This window comes from Miscanthus floridulus, chromosome 8 (genome assembly GCF_019320115.1).
Source record: "Miscanthus floridulus cultivar M001 chromosome 8, ASM1932011v1, whole genome shotgun sequence".
In the NCBI taxonomy this organism is placed as follows: Eukaryota; Viridiplantae; Streptophyta; class Magnoliopsida; order Poales; family Poaceae; genus Miscanthus; species Miscanthus floridulus.
The window spans coordinates 211,253,639-211,274,268 of record NC_089587.1 but is presented as its reverse complement, the minus strand read 5'-3'; the positions used below and the strand labels follow the sequence as shown (position 1 = coordinate 211,274,268).

General features: G+C 46.2%; 2 protein-coding genes and 1 long non-coding RNA gene across 4 annotated transcripts; 1 reads left to right on the top strand and 2 right to left on the bottom strand.

Moving 5' to 3' along the window:
* Positions 1 to 6,396: 6,396 nt before the first annotated feature.
* LOC136474819 (uncharacterized) lies at positions 6,397 to 7,701 on the bottom strand. The gene is made up of 2 exons (XR_010763023.1): positions 7,098 to 7,701; positions 6,397 to 6,701 (listed from the first exon to the last, which is right to left on the bottom strand). It is a non-coding gene; the product is annotated as an uncharacterized lncRNA (long non-coding RNA).
* Positions 7,702 to 9,077: 1,376 nt separating this feature from the next.
* LOC136474818 (HVA22-like protein a) lies at positions 9,078 to 12,471 on the top strand. Its single transcript, XM_066472387.1, has 6 exons — positions 9,078 to 9,346; positions 10,252 to 10,278; positions 10,380 to 10,502; positions 10,776 to 11,016; positions 11,990 to 12,141; positions 12,296 to 12,471. Exons 1-5 carry the CDS (start codon positions 9,285 to 9,287, stop codon positions 12,113 to 12,115), a joined length of 579 nt encoding a protein of 192 aa, XP_066328484.1. The 5' UTR covers positions 9,078 to 9,284; the 3' UTR covers positions 12,116 to 12,141; positions 12,296 to 12,471.
* A 3,092-nt stretch (positions 12,472 to 15,563) lies between these two features.
* Positions 15,564 to 19,687, bottom strand: LOC136474817 (AP2-like ethylene-responsive transcription factor AIL1). Of its 2 annotated transcripts, none has more exons than XM_066472386.1 (9): positions 19,152 to 19,687; positions 18,456 to 19,072; positions 18,215 to 18,297; positions 16,747 to 16,755; positions 16,574 to 16,662; positions 16,426 to 16,499; positions 16,302 to 16,352; positions 16,118 to 16,194; positions 15,564 to 16,033 (listed from the first exon to the last, which is right to left on the bottom strand). In XM_066472386.1, the coding sequence occupies exons 2-9, from the start codon at positions 19,001 to 19,003 to the stop codon at positions 15,873 to 15,875; spliced, it is 1,092 nt and encodes a 363-aa protein (XP_066328483.1). In that variant the 5' UTR covers positions 19,004 to 19,072; positions 19,152 to 19,687; the 3' UTR covers positions 15,564 to 15,872. The 2 variants fall into 2 exon arrangements, with proteins under 2 accessions (XP_066328483.1, XP_066328482.1); XM_066472385.1 differs by having other exon boundaries at positions 19,215 to 19,686.
* Positions 19,688 to 20,630: the final 943 nt, after the last annotated feature.

Here is a 20,630-nt window from a genome sequence, read left to right as displayed (position 1 = left end):
TCCTCTGCGGCGCTCAGCGCCGAGCCACCGTACCTAACTTTCCTGTTGCCCAGTCGCCATGACTACCCCTCTGATTTCACCGTAGTGAAGCCACCACAGTGAAATTAACTCCGCCCTCAGCTCTGCTGGGTAGTCAGCCACACGACCGACCCCACCTCACTGCTTGTACCACTACACAGTGCCCCAATTTAGAGTCACCGCTCCACTAGGACCTTAAGACCGGGGTGGCATGCACCGTCGACAAACCACGTACCCAAAGCGTCTCGTGGAGATTCCTTGTGCTGAAAGCATCGTCTCCACCTGCTAAGCACCCTACGCACCTCGACCGAAGTGCTACCGCAACCCAGTTTTCCCTGACGCGACCGTGCCATCGCCGCGCACCGCCCATGCGCACGCGGCCAGCCCGGCTCAGGCCATCTCTGAACAAATCACTGCCTCGAGGAGTTTAGTGGTGAGTTACTAGAGCTCACTAGCTACCCCTTTTGCCCCAACTTCGCTGACATTCACCAGAACGCCATCGCCGTGACTACAGGACCTCTGCCACCATGGTCAGGCCACGCTGCTACGTCTCGGCTCATGCTTCCTTCACCCGGCGCTTCGCGTTCGCTCCTAGGTAAGGGTCAGCTCGGTAGTTAGGGAGGATAAGGTCTGCTATGGCTGGCGTATGCTGCCAGTGCCAACGCCACCATGCCGGAGTGTGCGCGGGTGTCGGGGGTGTAGCTATCATGAAGGTAGGATTTTCCGAGGGTATAACTATAAAACATTAGACTAGCGGAACAGTGCGCTTAGCGCTCGTGGGAATATAGAGTAGTCCGAGGGTGTTTTTGCTTATTGCCCGGCATGCGCGGTCCTTCCCTCTATGAGTCGTCGTCCGGTTGGGCCACGCCCCCGCTTGGGCCACGCTGCACGTGCGCGCGCGTCACGCCGTTTTGTGCCGAGCCAAAGCGCATGGGTCGCACGGTAGAATTGTGTTTTCCAATTTCTAGTAAAATAGGAAATGTTTATTCAATAAAGTTTTAGCTGAACTTTGATAAATTGTAGTAAATTGTGTTGTTGTCCAAAAATAGTGAAACCAAGTTTGTTAGGTTCACAAAAATGCCATCTACCTGTTAGTATAGTTAGATTACAGTAATTGTGACAACGGTAGGTTCATAAATTCAAACTAGATGATTTAGTATTATGTAGATTAATAATTATAGGAATTTTTGTGGCAAATTGGTGTTGTATCACAAAGCGACAGTTTCCTCATTCAACATGAGCAACGACTGATCGGGGTTCAAAGGCCGGCCTGCGAAGGGCTCGAGGCTGCCTCGCATCAAACAGAGCTAGGGGAGAAGACATAGATGAGCCCCAGCGGCCCTCGCCCGGTATGCTCAGAAGCTGATGGGGTCATCTCGACCTTCTCATTCGATCCTAACCTCGAGCCATGCCCACAAAATCTCCACCGAGAGGAGGCCAGCGGGTCACCTGAGTCGGTCTCCAGAATGACCCAGGCATCTACCAAGAGGTGGGTTAAGGAGCAGTGGAATGCCACATGAGGGCTATGCCGACCCCGTTACAAACGACGGACCCAGATTCCTCTCAAACGCACCCGTTAGCGAGCTCACCGAGTGCGTCACTTAAGCCATCAAGGCAAGCGATGTTAGCTCAGCCCCTCCGGTTGCGAAAACCATAGACGGGATAATGCACGGAACTAGACCAACCCCTACCGAACCCAACGAGGCTTAGGTCGCCCGACGCCGACTCGGGAAATCAACCGACCGCGTAGGTCGTGGGCGGGACAAACACGGGTGAACACCTCAAACGGCAGAAACATAGGAATCTACGGCCCAATAAAAGAGTACCAAGATACTCAGCCTCCAACCGACTCATCAGTCGGACGCAGGCTCAGGGGCTACACCCACCAGGTGCGCTCGCGCGCACCCACTAGCAAAATGAAAAATCCCCCAAACAATTCTACCCGAATCGCTCGGGGGCTCGAGGGCTCCTATCAGGTTCATAATCCCAGGGTCCCTAATGGGCTCACTTCCCAGCAAAAAGCTTAGCCCAGCAGACAACGTTGTGAACGACGTGCAACTCCTGGGTCGGCCTAGATACCTAAATGACAGGCCGAAAGAGCGATCCAGTCTCCGTCCGGAAGGCCTAGCCAAGGAGGGGCGACACTCGCTTCCGACTCTGACCCCCTTCTCCAACCAAAAGGCCTGGCCAAAGAGGGGCGACGCTCGCTTTCGACTCCAACCCGCTTCTCTGATCGGGAATACACCAAACCACTACTTATGGCCCTTCTCTGATCGACACGATCGGAGCCAACTAGGAACGACCGGCCGGGAATGCCCACTCGATGAGGACCCAAGAAATCAGGAGGAGCAGATAAGGTGAGACGCTCAAGTCAACCGCAATATCGAGGAACGTACCCTACACACCTACAGAACAGTACTGACTATGCCATGCCAGAAGGGTGCTCTGCGACCTTTCAGACATGTTAGAACACAAACAATGTTGTAGGCGTCGACATTTGTCCTACAGTATGGTAGGCGCCGACATTTGCCATACCAGAAGAACACGATGGAGCCTACCATATACATCTTGGACATCAACAGTATTGTGGGCGCCGACAAACCGTCTTGTACCCAATGGCGTGGGCAACAAGACTAGGTAGCACACACACTCTCTTTCTCTCACTTGTAAGGCCATTGAAGGGGACCATGACACCTAAGGTGGGGGGTGAATTAGGCAACTTAAAATTCTAACTCTAAACTATGACCTCTTTTTTCTAACCCTAGCAAAATCTATACAAAGGATAAACTATCTAAATGTGCAACTATGGTTTTGCTAGTGTATTGCTATCTCTACCGCAAAAGGAGTAATACAATCAATATAAATGCGGAAGCTAAAGAGCAAAGTAGAGATATGCAAACTCCTATCGATGACTCCGGTATTTTTACCGAGGTATCGAGAAGTGCGTAAGCTTCCCCCTAGTCCTCGTTGGAGCCCCTCGCAAGGAATCCCTCGCAAGGGCCAAGCTCCCGGTCGGGTAACTCCATGGATAGCCTCAGGCCTTCCCCACGCGTAAGTGGGTCTCCGATGTGCCTTCCGGCAAGCCTCTCCCGGATGCTCCCCGCCGTCTTCACTATCAAGCTTCTGGTCGAAACGTCGCGGGCCTTGTTCCCTCTGGTACACGGTGGCGGCCACACCACAAACTCAGTTGGTGTGATTTCGCAAGACTACAAACCCCTCAGATGTACAACAATGGTGCGCGCAAGCACCGAGTGGCAAGAGGTATGCAAACCTCACTAAACACTAGGCCTAAACCTAGAGCAAGCGCATAAGCGGTGGTCTAATCAACATAAGCACTTTGCAAAAGCACCTACGCTAATCACCTAATAAACACTAAGCACTATGTAAGTGGAGATCACTAAAATAGTGTATCAACACCCTTGATATGTTTCCTCAGCTCCACCCATCTCAAATAGTCGGTTGGGGTTGTATTTATAAGCCCCACTGAGAAAGTAGTTGTTGGGGACGAAGTCCCGCTTTTCTGCTACTGACCGGACGCTGGAGTCGTCCTGATCGGACGCGTCCGGTCGTCCCGACCGTTGGAGCTACGAACAACTGATCGGACGCTGCCAGCGTCCGGTCACTTGGCACCGGACGCGTCCGGTCGCAAGTTCGCCGCTCTGGAACCTCTCTGTACTCGATCAAACACTACTGTCCTGCATCCGGTCGGTTTGCCGCCAGCGTCCTGTCACTTGCTGAGTGTGTTGTCGGTCTTGATGAACAGTGCCATCGGTGCGTCTGGTCGATTCACTTGTTCAGCGTCCGGTCGAGCCACTGATCGGAGCGTCCGGTCACTTTCTTCCAGCGTCCTGGTCCTAGCGTCGGATCACTTCTGTGAGCTTCGTTTCTTCGCGATCTTGCCATGCGGCTTGGTTCCAATCTTTATGCTTGGACTTTTACTTGATATCTTGGGTCTTCTCTTATGCTCCTAAGGTCTTGCTTGAGGTGTTGATCATCGGATCATCACGTCGCCTCCGTCCAAGTCACGTCTTGCACCCTATTGAACTACAAAACAAACACTTGCAAATTCATTAGTCCAATTTGGTTGTGTTGGTCATCAAACACCAAAATCCAAAGTAAATGGGCCTAGGATCCATTTTCCTTATAGCCATCCCCTTCACCTATAAAAGGGGATGCGCTCTCTCCTAAAACGGACGACAGACGGTCATTTCGACTATCTCTCTCTACTAGCTTTAGACATTCGGAGCACTAGAACAGCTTCACTGCTCTATAACTCTAAAGCTACATAGAGCATGCGTTCCAATACTTAGCGCACGTAGGAGCTCCTGTCACTCTCGGTCCCTTCAGTCCAGAGTCCGATCGGACCTCTAACACCCCCATCTTATTCCCACTCGTTTGTAACCCCAAGCAAACTTCGAGCACCTCAGGAATAAAGTCACCAACCGACTTAAACTGGACGTAGGACACGTTGCCTGAACCAGTATAAACCATGTGTCATTGAGCGCTAGGTCCACATCCGATCACAACGTACGGCAAAACAACAAATATTTACTTGTTGGTCACTTTTCGCACCGACAGATTGCTTAAACCATTAATGGTGTGTTTGGTTGGTGGAATCACCTCATGCTTTATGAGGTGGTGCATCATGAGTCCATCCCACGAACTTTAGTAGAATCAACCCATTTCTCATGCATATATACTAATTAACAGCTTATGAGGAATAAGATGGTGATGAATCAATTCATTCCATTCCATAAACCAAATACAAAAAGTGATTGAGTGAAAAGATGATGGACCATCTCATTTCTCGAACCAAACACACTCTAAATTTCCAGCTGACATCGATATAGATATTTTTTGGGTAATAGCCATTGTGCTGAGCAATGCGTGAATTCTGAAAATAGAAGAACCAATATGACAGAAAGAAGCAATCGTACCTTACATTTTGTAAGAACTTTTAAGTAATCAGATATACCAATTTACTGGCATTCGAGTATTCAAAAGTTCTCATCCCCCATGCTGCAATTTAGTGTTATTTCCAAAGATCTGCAGCTGTAACCTGTAAGGTGGGAACACTGTATACTGCGGCGTATGCTGCTAGCTCCCAAGCAAATTGCAACGAAATCAACCTATGTAGTTTGCTCATATATTAGTGAAAAGTGGTGAAGAGAAGTCACTCATTATATTCTATCAGTTTAACTTCAAAAACAAGTGACTACAATGGATGCACAGTATGGAGAAGATATGAACGTTAACATTTTTTCATGGAAAGCATAGGTGTAGTCGTAGACCAAAAAATGACAAATATAACTGAAAACCACTTTACACAAATACGAAGATAGATTATACTGCATAAAGATGGTTTAGGTGCTATGCCTATGATCAACAACTTGTTCGCGTGGTCGTAAACGATCGTGGATTATAAGTCAGAATAGTATTTTTCTCTCACACCAAACTAGCCAGCAGTAATAATCCACAATCGTTTCAGCCGAAACGAACATGCTGCAAGTCACACGAATAAAATCAGTTTTTCTTTAGCTATATTCTGTAACACTATTGGGTCACATGGTAGTGAGCCACTACTACAACTTGCCAGCATTGCAGCTGCAGAGTCACTCAGAAGCTAGAACAAATCGCATTTGCAACTACTGATCTCAAGCTACATCAATGTCTGAATCAATCTATCAATATTTAGAGCCCAGTACATATGAACACATCTTGTTCACTTGCATTTCATAAAACATGAACAGAAGAAGAATAATGACCTGTTAGCATTCACCAGGATATACCTCACGGGTATATATCATTGAATACATTGTGTGCGGAGTCCAGGTTGACATCGATAAAGAAAGGATGACTTTATTTGCACGGAGATATACGGAGGAGTATTGTGTTCAAAAAATATACACAGGACAGTAGTTAGTTTTAGCATTGAGGGTAGGGAGGAGGAGAGCTTTTAATTCTTGAGGTGGAAAAGAATATACTGCTATGATGATCCACAAGCAGCAGCATGTTCCTCAGGAGACGCAAGGAAGTGATTAAGAAAGCAGTAAACTAAAAAGATATTGTGCTCATAGATTCTCAAGAGACACAGGAAGTGATCAAGAAAGCAGTAACAAATCGATGTCATTTGTTAATAGTTTCTGTACTTGAATGAGTGGTTAAGAAGGGCGGGCCTGGTGTAAGCGATAGAGTCTTACCGCCTGTGACCGGAAGGTCTCAGGTTCGAATCGCGGTCTCCTCGCATTGCACCGGCGAGGGTAAGGCTTGCCACTGACATTCTTCTCCAGACCCCGCACAGAGCGAGAGCTCTGCCCTCTGCACTGGGTAGTGGGTACGCCCTTTTTTTTACTTGAATGAGTGGTTGAGCATGATCTGTTACTTAATCTGATGTTTCTTATTGTCACTATCATTGGATTACTGTGTGTACAGCTACTTTTGAATTGTTTGGAAGAAGATGAGTCATTCAACTATTGGCACAACCTCAATATGACAATAATGCGGGTGGACTGCTGTAGCGAAATCCTCAACCTTATAATTGCGGAGGCAAAAACCTCTCGTGTTACAGCATAGATCTATAGAATGAACATTGATACTGGATTTATGTTGCCATTCGTAGTATTATCTCACTGTACAGTAAGTTGGAGCTTGATGTGGACTTGATAGCGACCGACAATATAATCCTGGGATTATGGGAAAAAATAGTGTAAGAAGATTAACAGGAAATAAACCATTCAGATGAAGGTTACGAGTCTGAAAACTTGAGAACTAACCAACGAAATAACAAATTGTTTTGAATATTAATACATTCGCAGGTGAGTAATTGATAATTCATATGTTTTTTCAGTTCACCAATTCATAAGATTACTGGGCAAGCAAATAAATCTCACTGCTAATCTAAAGCGAGTGAGAGTGAACTCAAATTGTTGCTTAGCGAACAGCCAAGAGCTTACTCCTTAGAAGGATTTTTAATGAATAGCAAATGTTCCACATAGGTTGCATGCATCTGCATTAGGCAAAAAAAAAAAAAAAAAAAAAAAAACCCCGAGAGAATTACATCAAATGGACACACTACTTACAGAGAAGATGACTTGTAGCAGGAACAGTCTTCATCTAACAGCATTGCTGCAGTGAACTGCTTGCCTTCAAGGCATTTCGTCGAGCAGCTACTGGGCATTGTGTACCTTGATCGTTGCTCTGGACGTTAAAGTGCTGGCCGGGGTGGTGCAGGTACTGACTCTGCTTGCCTGCTTCGGTTGCGAATGGCTTGTGTGGCGCCACGGGAACAGCACGCCTGACGCCTCCATCGCGAGCTGTTAGCGGCCGTCGGGGACGAGTGGGGGGGAGGAGAACCAGGCGATGCGTCTCTGGTGAGGGCGGTATGCGGAAAGAAGCACCGGTTGCGCAAAAAAGCGGAGGACCGAGGCCCGAGGTTGATGGACAGCGGAACAGGCGGAGGAGCAGAGGGGAACGAGCGCCGGCGCGCGGAGGTCGGCGGAGCACGGGCCTCGAGACGCAAGCCCGGCGTTCGTGGGCGGCCCCTAGGCGCCCCGGCACGGCCACGGCGGGGCTCCAAGCCTACAAGCCAGCGGCTCACGGCGCGGCTCTGCGATGAGGTGGCGAGGAAGGTGAGCGCCGCCGTGAGGCGTGGCCTAGCCGCGAGCTCGGGGGAAAGATCTGGAAACGCCGGTTGCTGTGCCCGTTCCTGACGTTCGATCTAAATCGGACGAACGAAAAAGAAGAGCGACGTGGCCCAATGACGTGCTCGAGCTTGGATGAGGTTTAAGCCCTTTTGGCACGTCTCATCTAAAACGGCTTCACCAGTAAAGCCAAAGTCGGTGAAGCTAGAAAAAATGGCTTTTTCTGACTTCTAGTTTATTTTAACCTCACCTTACAAAATAGCTTCACACTACAGTGCCTCGATTTAAACAAAATAGATAAAATCAAAGTCAACGTAAACCGTGTCCAAGAGGCCCTTCCAAAGGAAGAAGAAATGAAAGGATGATGGTGACTTGTCGTGGCTCCTGTATCCTACAGGCCATTGGATCCGGCCCAATCCGGTATACTTCATGGGCCTCTGCTATCACGTGACACGACCTTGGTCCACGCGTCGTAATCGGATGAATGAAGGATGACCGGGGGACATTTAACTTTTGGCATCCTCGGGTCGTTTAACATTTTTATACGAATATCTATATATTTGTCCTCGTAAATAATAACACTTCTAATTTTTTGCCATTTTTACTGATGTGGCATGCCACGCAGTTAGCCAGCATGGCAGCGCTTCTCCTCCCGCTGCTGCTTCTTCTCTCGCCCACGTCGTGCACGCTCGCACCGGCCCCGCTCGCCCACACCGGCTCCGCTCGCCGCGCCCGCGCCAGCTCACGTCGGCCATGCCACCACGCCCGCGCCGGCCCTGCTTGCCCGCGCTCGCCCGCCTGCACCGGCACCACTCTCCCGAGCCGTCCCCGCTCGCCCACCGCAGAAGCGTCGCCACAACCGCACTCGGCCACGTCAGCCCCGCTCGACCGCGCCCCGCCCGCCCCGGCCCGCCCACGTCGGCCGCGCCACCGCGCCCGTCCGCTTGCACCGGCACCGATCGTCCGAGCCGGCCCCGCTTGCCCACGGCGGCCGCACCGCCGCGCCCCGGCCCAGCCCGCATCAGCCGCGCCCGCCACGCTTTGGTTCGGTTGGCAGAGAACATAGGAGAGGGCATCGGAGGGATAAGAGAGAGACAGTGAAAAAAGATTCACATTTATTGCATGAAGACCTCTGCACTATGAGGATAGTTTCTCCGGTGGCTAGAGGTTGAAGATGAACCTAACTCGTGGGGTCCACATGTCAGTGAGTGGAGGGAGAGGGAAACAGCAGCGAGAGGAGAGGCGCTGCCACGCTGGCTGACTGCGTGGCATGCCACATCGGTAAAAATAGCAAAAAAAAAAAAAATCGGAGAATTACTATTTATGATGGCAAATATATCGGTGTCTATGTAAAAATTACAGACGAAGCAGTGCCATCCTTAAGATGACAAAAAAGTTAAATGTCGCAGGAGGACTGGATGAGAGAGAGGAACAGGAAACACTCTCTTCAGTCACGTCAGGTCGACGACGAAGACACGGAAAGGTTGGTGAAGGAGCGAAGAATACGAAAGGCGGCCTCTCACTCGCAGTCGCAGGTTCTAGACCACCAAACCCAGCGGCTCCGCTCATCTCAGGTCGGCTCTCGCATTCCTCACAGATTTGCAGTTTTGCTGGGCGGACTGCGGAATGGGGGGCGGATCCGGATCTTTCCTCAAGGTCTTGGTCAACAACATGGATGTTCTCGCGGGGTACGCATTCCTGATCTGATTCCCCCTTCAGATGCTTAGCTCTTGAGCTGCTTGATGCTCGTCTCTGCGTTTCCCGTACGATTCCTGAGCGGTGCTGCTATTTCACTCGAGATGCAGCGTTATCCTGTTCTCTCAAGTCACCTAGACGGAACGTGCTCGAATCATTGCGTGATTTGTGGACAGCGGTGCTGGGAATTTGCGGTTGCAGTGCGTATATTATGGCTGGGTTCAGGGTTTTTTTTCGTTCAGCAGAGGTTGTTCGTACCAGTAGTATCAGCAAACAAAGGGCGAGTGATTGCGAGCCTACCCGATCTGGAGCTGAGCATGATTAATGAAATCGTGAAATGTCATGTAACCTTCCAGATTAGGCTTCGGCATTTTGGTCCTGGAAGGAGCGTGTTAAATTTCCAAAAAGGAGCGGAGAAGGAAAAAAAAATTATTATGTCCATCCACGACCAAGATTTTGTGAAAAAATTGGTTAGCAAATAAGATTTGACCAAATGATGGACCTTATGATGCTGACATTCTGTTAGTGATGCTGGTGTTCTTTCTTTTTAGATTAGTGGATCTTTGTTGATGGACCGACCCCATAAGGATGGAATTTTAAGCTATTAGCTTCTTATGATTTTACAACTTCTGCAGAATTACTAGTATCTTCGATTGCATATCAGTATCATAATCAGGATAGCTTCTCCTTATAGAACATGATAATACATAAGCACGTGATATCCAGAGAATATGCCAAACTGCCTAACTGGTGGTTGCTAAATGTGATAGCTTTTACCTGTGTGTTTGCTTTCTGTCAGTCAAGTAAAAATTTAGGTGCAGTTATGGTTTTTGAATATCACTGAATGTTCAGCTGCAATTTGAAGAATTTTTAATCCTCTATTTGTTTGTCTTTGCAGGCCTGTAGTTTCACTTGCATATCCTCTGTAAGTTAATCCATTAACCTTTTAGATAAACATATAGACGCTAACTGTCTTCCATTTGATGGTTATTGTTTCTCTCTTACCTCATTGGACGTTTTCCACAGGTATGCCTCTGTTAGAGCAATTGAAACAAAATCTGCTGTAGATGATCAGCAATGGCTCACATACTGGGTGCTGTACTCATTTATCACTCTATTCGAGCTCACCTTTGCTCCAGTACTCGAATGGTAAAAACAACAAACTTTCTGCACAAATGCACATTTCATCTTAGCTTTAGTTTGGTGTGCATCTTCGAACTTACCGCGATGGTTATATGTGGAATATTTTTTAGGGCTATAAACAATAGTACCTTGATTTCCTTGCTATTGACCTTCTTTGGTTTAGTACTGCACTTCATGATTCACCGCTATCTCATGATTTGGTTGATAAGATTCTTGGATTTGGATACATCATGAGATGAATGGAAATGCTCATCGCAGGCATAACTTTGCACTTTGCAGGCTCCCTTTCTGGTCTTATGCGAAACTGTTTTTCAATTGCTGGTTAGTATTGCCACAGTTCAATGGAGCTGCACATGTATATGAGCATTTTGTGAGGCCAATGATTGTAAATCAGCAAGTCGTAAACATCTGGTATATTCCAAAGAAGGATGAATCAGGCAGGCCTGATGATGTAATTTCAGCTGCACAGAGATACATTGAGCAAAATGGATCAAAAGCATTTGAGAATCTTGTTAACAAGGTATTATCTGTTTCCTGTTAAATTTTACCATTCTCATTTGTGAAAATGGTGGCCACTTGGCACCAGTTAGTTTGTTTGTGCTGTGAGAACCACAGCAAAGTGACTCTACAAGTCTACAGTGATGCTGCTGCTCTAATGATTGATGATACTGCAGTGTGGTTTTTGTTATGCATACTACGGAATTTCAGTTAACAACTGTCGTTATCTTCTATCAAATATTGTTTTAGTGATTTCCTACATTCTAAAAAAAACTTGACTGCTGGAGAGAGACTGCCTCCATGGTTTTGCACATTTTCCACATTCTTAGGCCTTTATACCTTACTGAAAGGCTTATTACCAGAATGAGCTTTAAATCGGGATGAAATAGCTGGGCTTTATCTTGCAGAAATTGTGTAAGGACTCTCTATGACAAAGCTGAGGGCAAATGAGGGTGACATAGAGTTTGACAGCTTGTGGTGCTCTTATCAGCTAGGTTCACTTTTGCAGCTTTTAGGCATTATTCATTAAGTTTGCTTGTTGAGCTTAACACAAAACTGAACAAAAGTTGGCTTGGTGAGTTTAACACAAAACTGAATAAAGTGTTTTTTTAAGATGAAGGAAGTCTTAACTTCCAGCCTTGGCATCAAAACTGAATTAAGTTAGTTTATGAAAATCAAAGGGACAATCCCTTAGCAGTTAGCAGGTGCTCTTTTATCCCATTGCCCAAAATGTGGAAACATCATTTTACTGTTTATAGAATGACAAGGCTTTCGGCTATCCAGTGACCTAGTCCAATTTTTATTGAAAAAAACTGTATGGCATATGGCACATTACCTTAATTCTTTTCTGTTTTGTAGCTAATATTTATCTTTGGTTTACTTCCTCGAATATTTTCCTTAAATCAAGGGATCTTCATCTAAAAAAAGGAGATCTTAGAGTTCATCTGAAAAAAAAGGATCTTAGGAACATAAATATTCACGTTTCACATGTGCAGTTTAAGAGTTCAAACCCAAAGCGACCAATTCTGGAGGAGGTAGAGGTTGAAAGGAGAGCCAGGATTCAACGAGAATCTGAAGCGAGGGAAGTGAACCCTTTCTTCAATCCAGAATATCAATACTAGGCAACCCTTTTTCTTTCACTCGCCAGGTGAGCTTAGCTGCATCATTTATGCCCTCCTGCCCCCATCAATGTTTCTAAGTCTTATATGTCCCATTTTCTTGAAAAAAATATGTGTTCGTTCAGACCTTTGCAAGGTAACTTTTCTAAGTATTTGTGCTTTGATAATTTATACTCAATGCAGGAATGTGCTAGGATCAGTTTGGAGGAAGATGTCTGGATATTAGCACTGCATTTTGCACCTACCGAGTCGATAATATTGTGTAGCTGGACAACCATGCATGATTGTTCTAAATATGTTGTAGCGATGGAACTCCTTCATATAATGGTCATGTCATGAATATTTCATGTTGCTGAAAATTATGTATTCGTGACACTGGACTCTAGTTATGTGCCTCGCTGGTTTCATGCAGTAGTTGTTGATCTAGGTATTTCTTCGTCTCTTAATCTGATATAGGTGTAAACCATGTGGCACTGCCATGGGAGGTTGACTATCCGGATGTTTATGCACTCAAATGTGGATGAGGCTGTCCGAGCAGTCTGCCTACCGAGCCTCACGCCCAGTAGTCGGTCCCCTTGGTGCGACATCCAAGTGTCGATCTTAATTCTTAGGTTGGCAGCCTAGCCACTGCCAGAGCTACCACCGAGCTACGAGCTGTTCACTATCCGAATTGTTCGAGAGGTCACAAGTGAGGGCATTGAAGCAACGACCATCTCAGTTCTGAGACAAGGCTCTCAATAGATTGGATTATGTAGAGCGTATCCTGTACTCCCAGTAGGTTTGGTACTCCGTTGCAAGATCTATCCATGCATATTTTGGTTGTAATTTTGTTTGTGATTCTTGATGTGTTTTTTGTGGTGTGGGAGCACGGGAGCACCTGAACTTTCCACTGGGAGTAGGTGGCAGAAACTCCCGAAGTCGTAAAGAGATCCACAGGGCAGCTGGAGAGATCAACCAATGCAGGCTTTGGTTCAACCGATTTGTGCATTGTGAGAAATCGCTAGTTCAGTAGTTCTGGTTGGAAGCGGCGGTGAATCGATGATGGTGAAAGCATCCAGGCTCTTGGGTTTTGGTGATCGATGACGACACGAGATTATTGGCTCCGTTCGTGTGCTCTTAAATCTGGCTTGATTCGTTTTTTTTCATCCGAAATAATGTTTTCCTCTTACAAATTCCTCCAGATTCATCCAGATTTCTCCAGAATTCCTCCAAGCGAACGGAACGTGTGTTTTGCAGAGGCAATTTGAGTTAGGTTATGGTAATGGAAATTGATTGAGAAATCATGATTGTCATGCCCCTGTCGATGAAAATCGTTTCGGTTTTCAAAGGATGGACGATAAGGTTAACGACAGACTAGTTCTAAGCGTCGTTTGACGTTAGAGAGACACTTAGAATAGTTTAGGACTTTGTTTTTCCTTTGGCCGTACAATTAAGGGGGTATGGACTAGTAGCTAGACCTAGGTGAGTCTAATGGATTAGGTGTGGTGCATACATGTCAAACTTAGCACTAGGTAGCTCAGGAATAGCCCTAAGATCGATAGAAGTCAACTTCATTCTCGAAGGATTTCGAATTGGAAATGAATGAAGGGTCAAATAACTGACCGGACGCTGGTTTGGTTGTGACTAGACGCAGCATGAAGAGTCCGTTCAGTTCATTTGATCAGCAGCTACAGTCATGTACTGACCGAACGCTAAACAGTACATGACCAGACGCTAGGGTGCCTGCGTCCGATTAACATCAGAGAGCATCCATAGGGGCATTTTGCTGACCAGACGCGTCCGGTGGGTGATGACCGGACGCAGGTCAAAGTCCGGTCAGAGCTAACGGCTCTATCTGACACAACGACGTGTACTACTGATCGGAGCGTCCGGTCACCCTTACCGGCACTTCCGGTCACCCCGAAACTTGCTGAGTTGGCCTCCAACCGTTATGTTTTGAATGAGAGGGTATAAATACGTATCCCACTCGTTCATGGGAAGTCTCTTGCCCAATTGTTCTGCTGTGAAATGCCTTTGGAGTGCAAGGGATAGCAAGAGCCTAGTGTGGTGATTGTGAGTTGATAATCCAAGATTAAGGACATCACTAGTGCATAGGGAGTAGCAAGTGTGTATCCATCTTTCTCATTAGGCTTGTCATGGTTAAGTGGGAGTTTGTGCTTGTTACTCTTGGTGATCGCCATCACCTAGACGACTCGGTGGTGGTTGGGAGCTTGGTGATCATCCGACGGAGCTTGTGGATGACCCAAGTCATGTTGTGAGCGGTTATGGGCGATTCACCGCGACGGAGTGTCAAAGATTCAGCTCGTAGAGAGCACTTATCCTTGCGTGGATCAAGGGGGGAGCTACACTCTGGCGCGGGTGCTCCAACGAGGACTAGTGGAGAGTGGTGACTCTTCGATACATCGAAAAAACATCGCCGCGTTCATTTTCCTCTCTTTATTTTGAGCATTTACATTTGAGCAATTCATTTCATGTCTTTATATTCCTAGAATTGTCATGCTAGAATAGGATTGGAACCTAGGATGCAAAACTTTTATACGGCAGAACAATAGAAACACATTCTAGACACAATAGGTGAAATATGCTAAGTGTAGGATTTAATTATTAAAAAAAATAGAATGAGTCTAATTCACTCACTCTCTCTCTCATGCCATGGAAAATCTCGGTCTGTTCCGACGTAGTGGCCAGGCCAGCATTCTGTTTATCCAACAAATCATCGCTCATGAAATTCAGCTCGAGGTCACGGCGTCGCTGCACTCCATATCGTGGGTCCGCGACCAGCACCACAGGCTCTCCTGGACTGACTGACTGACTGACTGGTGACGCGGCAACAGTACTAGTAGCGATACGACTGTCGATCGGTCTTGGACTCTCTCGCTCACATCACATAGATCATCCGTCTGCTTCTCCGGTTTGTTCGATCGATCTACTACTCCTCCGTAGTGAGTGCTATTTGTCCCTACCGTGCCCGCCTGCCCGTGCCCGGGGTGGCAAGGCAACCACGCCCTTGCAATTGCAGTTGCGTAGTAGTAGTACGAGTACAAGGCTACTGTTTACTCCTGCTCCCAGTCAACAGCCAATCCAGCGGTAGGAAATAAGCAGGAAGACACAGACGCATCGGTCCATGGGCCCTGGCTCCTCACGCGGACCGCGCTCCGCCTGATCCCATCCTGCCTGATGTCCGCTTCGGCTGTTTTCACAAAAACGCTCACGCACTGGCCGCCAACCAACCAACCCCGTGCCAGACTGCCAGCAAAATACGACAAGCGACCGCCAGGTAGTTAAGGGTGTGTGTGCAAACAACCGCTGAAGGAAAAGTAAACGTGAATACAAGACAAACGTAAATGCGGCTTGTGGGGCATTTTTTGTGAGGAAAGTGCAAGCAGAAGGCATGGATACCAAAGGTTTTTTAAGAGTGGCAAACGCCCAGGTAAAACGCATTGCCTCAAGATCATACACAAGGAGCATTCTTTATAAAGATTTGAGGAAAGTGCAATCTGATAACACGAAGCTATCAAACAGTAAACATGGACTTGCTAACATTTTCAGAAAGATCTATCCTACAAAGCCTTATGATACACAAGCTCAAAATCTTCCTGGCACAATTTTTGCTAGTGGGTCGATTTACTGTAATCTTAAGCCTTGTAAAGCAGGAATATTGACAAACTGCAACTAGTTCTTCTATCTGTATGTACCAACTAAGCTCCATATATGTCTGGCCAAATCTGCTCGATCAACAATCACTGCATTGAACTTGAAGTCATTCTTCTGGCTTGGATGCGAGCAGCCTCAAACCTTCTCCTTCTATACAGTGCATACCCTTGTCAACATAGTTGCTTCGGTCAAAATTAGTCACGGCATTTTTGCCACGTATCTCAATGGCAGCAATATCATAAGCCTCTGCGGCTTCTTCCTCCGTTTCTGAAACAAAATAAAAATCATCAGTAAACTCAAATCAGTTACTTTTCAACAGCATGTGTAAATCACAGTTCATGTGTTGCATACTGAATGTTCCCAGGTAAATGTCTCTAGTTCCAGCAACCAGTCCTATGCGTGCTTGCCATCTCCCATCTTTCTGCCTTCTGCCATATGACAAGATTGTAGTTTAGTTTCAGTATAACATACAGAACAAAAAGGTAATGCTTTGAAGTCTCAGCAAGCTCAACAAAACTAATAAAAGAAAGGTAACCTTGTCACTCCTCTGTAAATAGAAGCTCCTCTTGAAAAGCAGCTGCTCCTCCTGTAGGATGAGACAAATTACTGTGGTAGCCGTTTCTCTACAGTGTTATAAATGGGGAAGATTGATAACATACCTTCTCAAGTATGTCACACATTCCTCTCGAGACAAATCCCTTATGTCCTCCGATTCCTTTCCATATTGTTCAATCTGGAACAATTCTGACATGTATAAGACCATGTAACTGAAAAAAATATCACTGAAGCCAAAGGAAAAGAACTTGCCGGAAAGTTTAGTCTGGTATTTTGGCCCCAGTATTTAATAGCAGCAACATCATAAGCCCTGGCAGCTTTTTCCTCGGTATCATAACTTCCTGCAAGGTACAGAATTTAGGGGGAAATAGTCAAACCTTAAACACAAGAACCAAGATGAAGATAAATGAATTAACAATAGTTACCTAGATAAACTGAAGCGCCGCCACATCAGAACACCATTGCAAGAAACCGTTAGTACAAGTCACAGATAACTAAATACACATCATATGGAAAGAAATAAAATAATAGATTGTCATAGAAACAGTATCATCTTTGATGGTGGTACTTTATCTCTCCAGCGATGCAAAAAAGTCTTTCAGGGAAGTACTAGCTTTAGTGCTTTACTAGTTCATAGGGCTATTTCATTGAAGAGTGCGCTCTTAGAACAGGACTGAATAATTTCTAAATACTTTTATGTTCTCATGATAAAACGTGCGATGAATGGATGCAAACAAATAAGAATATGTATCTTATCATCTTATCGGTTTAGATATGTGGATTGCTTAGGTTTTATTGCGCATAGGATTTGGATGTCAATTTCTGAGCTATTTTCAAAATCTAAAAGGCTTTACTTGTTTATTTTTATTCACAGTTATTGATAAATTGCTCCATTATATCATTTTTTCCATTGCTACTGAATCAATATACAGCACGTGCATGGTAACCACTATATAGAAAAAAAAACAGTAGGGACCATCACTGATGTTTCTTAATGTATATATACAATCCAGGGGAAAAAAAGCTATATATACTAGAAACAGTTGATATGGCATACTAGGTAAAAACAACTTAAATAACTAACAACAAAATGATTCTGATCCACTACAGGACAATGTCTATTAAGAGTACAAGTTAATTAATGTTTATAGGAATTTAATAAAGGATGCAACCATTTTTGTAGCTATACTTGGCTGCTTCCACTAAAAGACAATGTCTATTAACAGTACAAGTTAATTGATGTTTAGAAGGTGACAAAACGTGAGATCAATTAGGCACATCACATACTTTTCGCCTATTGCATCTAAATGTAAGCTGACCTACTTTTGCAGGAGCTTGCTAATCCAATAATCGCAGCTCAAGTGTGCAGTGCCAGAAATATAGGGCACATAAATATCTTAACACGCATGTGTGGAACTAGGACAGATAATAAAGTTCAAAAAAAAAAAAAACTAACTTCAATACTGACTGACAACAAAAGAAACATGACACTGACTGAAGAATGATATGGCATACATAATTACATACAATTTTTAGTACTGGTTCAGAAAGGCATAGTTTGTACTAAATGAAAGGTGGCCTGGACAGAGCTATCAAATTTGTAGCTCTTCTATAATTGGACAAGAACCTAGTTCTGTTCTCTCACTGCTACAGAAAATATTGCCCAAGATTCTCACTCAATGATCGATAAATGAGAAGATGACAGAGAAATAAATACACAATATTAGCTCACAAGGAAACCTATTTTCTTTACATGGCCAGATTTCTATATCTGGTAATGCCATGGAATCAATATTTACTAACAAAAGGTAATGGTTCAGTATATAAACAGTAAATCTCCTTTAGATTAAAGGTCTCATACTGCTGGTTAGATGGTTAAAAATAAATGGATACCTTGTTTCCCTTTCCTTCTACGTCCCTCTACTCTGCAAGAACTGTCCCACAAATGAGCTTCATATTTCCCACTCCATCTATGCCTGCACAAATTGATGATACTTTGGCAAATTGTCCCAGTATGCTCATCACTTCAACAGACAAGGCGTATTTAATTAAGATACCAAAGTGATAAATCAATTGCATTGTTCGTCTCCCCTTAGCAACTATTACAAATTACAAGGACACACACCACACTCACCTGGTCACACCATGGAAACTTGATGATCGGGAGCCAGCAGGTCGCACCGCAGAAGTGGCGGCAGAAGCACCTACAGCACCCTTCACTTCACTGTACCCTGCAACTGTCCCAGAATTAATACAGTCGCCAATGTCATCTGCAGGCTCGTCCTTCTTGACAATGGTGAGCACTTGAACTCTCTCATCATCATCACCACAATATTCATTTCCAACCAAAGTAACTAGAGCAGCCTTCTTGACAGGGTTCTCATCATCTGCACAGCCTTCAATTTCACTTTCATAGTCGACCTGCTCACACTTGGGTAACTTCTCCTGAGAGTCCTGACCATCACCACTGGATTTCTCTGCCTTTCCAGTGCCTCCATCCTTAGTTCCTGACACCGCTGCGCCGTGCGTCTCACCATTCCCCTGGGTGCTCCTCGCCTCCACAGCAACTGCTGGCACCCTATTCAGATTGATAGAGTGGCTCCTCTCGTCTCCCGATTCTCCCGCAGCCTTATCCTCTTCCATTTGCTTCCCAGGATTAACTCCTACGTCCGATTCCTCCATCGGACAGGGGAGACAAAAAAAAAAAAATCCCAGAACCCTAACTATCTCTTCGCAAACTATCCACAAACTCTGCAACAAAGGGGATGGAAAACATTATATTACAATAAAAAACACATAGTTAGATTCATCCGAAGAAGGAACAACAAACCACAAAGTCGCCTATAACCCATCCAGAATCGGAGAAACCAAGGAAGCAGTGGAAAACCAGTACCTCGACCCGCCGCCGCCGCAGCCCGCAGTGATTGAGAGGTAAAGCGTCCTGATGACGATTGAACCCTAGCAGCGTGGGTATTTAACACCCGAGAGGCAACGAAACAGGAAATTTCACGAGGCAATCGGCCGGTGACTACCGAGGCAGGGAATTAATAGGGGGCCGCGCGAATGGCGCCGAATTGGGCAGGAAGCGACGAGCACCAGCGGGGAGGCGGCGGCTTAGTGAAGAGTGATGCGGGAAACAACGAAAATTTTCTCGGGCAAAACGAAAAAATCGCAGGATAATTTTCCCCTCTTGCTCCGCCGGATTTATCTAATCGCCGCAGCAGAGCACAATCTGGGATAGCTGGGCGCAACTGCACACTGGGGCTACTGGTGAGGACGTAAGGCAATAGGTAATTAAGGGGTGTTTATAATTTGTTTCCTGACGTTAACCGGGTGATTAAGCGTGAGCTAATTGAGGGGGGCCGTTTGCTTCGTGCACGACGCCCCTCGTGATGCGTGCCAGCCTGTGGGGAAGGGACGAGCGGCAGGCGGCCCGTGCCATGGGGCTGCCCCGGAGGCCCCACACGACGGAGGGGCGGATGCGGCTTCCGGTTCGCGAGGTCGATCTGCGCCGTTGGGTGTCATGACGGGCCTGACGGCGGACGGACTGGAACGTTCTACAGGGGCGAGACCGCGGGAGGAACGGAAAGCTTATCTCGAGGCGTGTCGTGTCGAGGCCTCGCGGGCGACTGGGAACGTTTAACCTTTATAACGGCTCAGAGCGGCGGACGCTTCTAGGGGTCGTGCGTGACTCGTGATCCTGCGGCTGCCACCGCTTGCCAGCGCCGTCAGCAGCCGTTTTGTTTTGGCGAACTCCTCACTTAACATTGGCGAACCCAAGCGTATAATTAAAAGAATAATAATAGGTCAGCTATAATTAAAAGAAAGAACATTTCAAATATTTTTTTTCTTTTCCTTCATCTCTCCCAACATCTCTTTTCTTCGCCTGTGCGTGCGTGACAACGTGAGTGGACTGCTGCTAGCTGGTGGTTGTAGGCTGGTTGCTCGGCCTCTTTTGAGAACTAATAACTCTATAGGCTGGAGCTCGGTAGTCATTCGGCCTTGAAAATATCTATCGGGGCAAGGGGGTGGGGGTCCAATTTCGTCTCTACTCGACTTCGCAACTGATTGTGTTGTTATCTGCAAGGAGTTGTTAGCGAAGTTTCTTTGGAGTAACAATCCTCTAGCTCGCTTCATGCCTTCATCTCGCCAGTAGCGTGGTCCACTTAGCACTAGTGTGTGATTTGTGGTTGTCTCAACGGATGGCGGCACATGAGCGGATCAAGTTTGGACATGTAGCGCGGTTAATATGGTTACGGTCCCGAGAGCGACTGTTGCGAACTCCAAAAACTAGCGGAGTTTGTTTAGA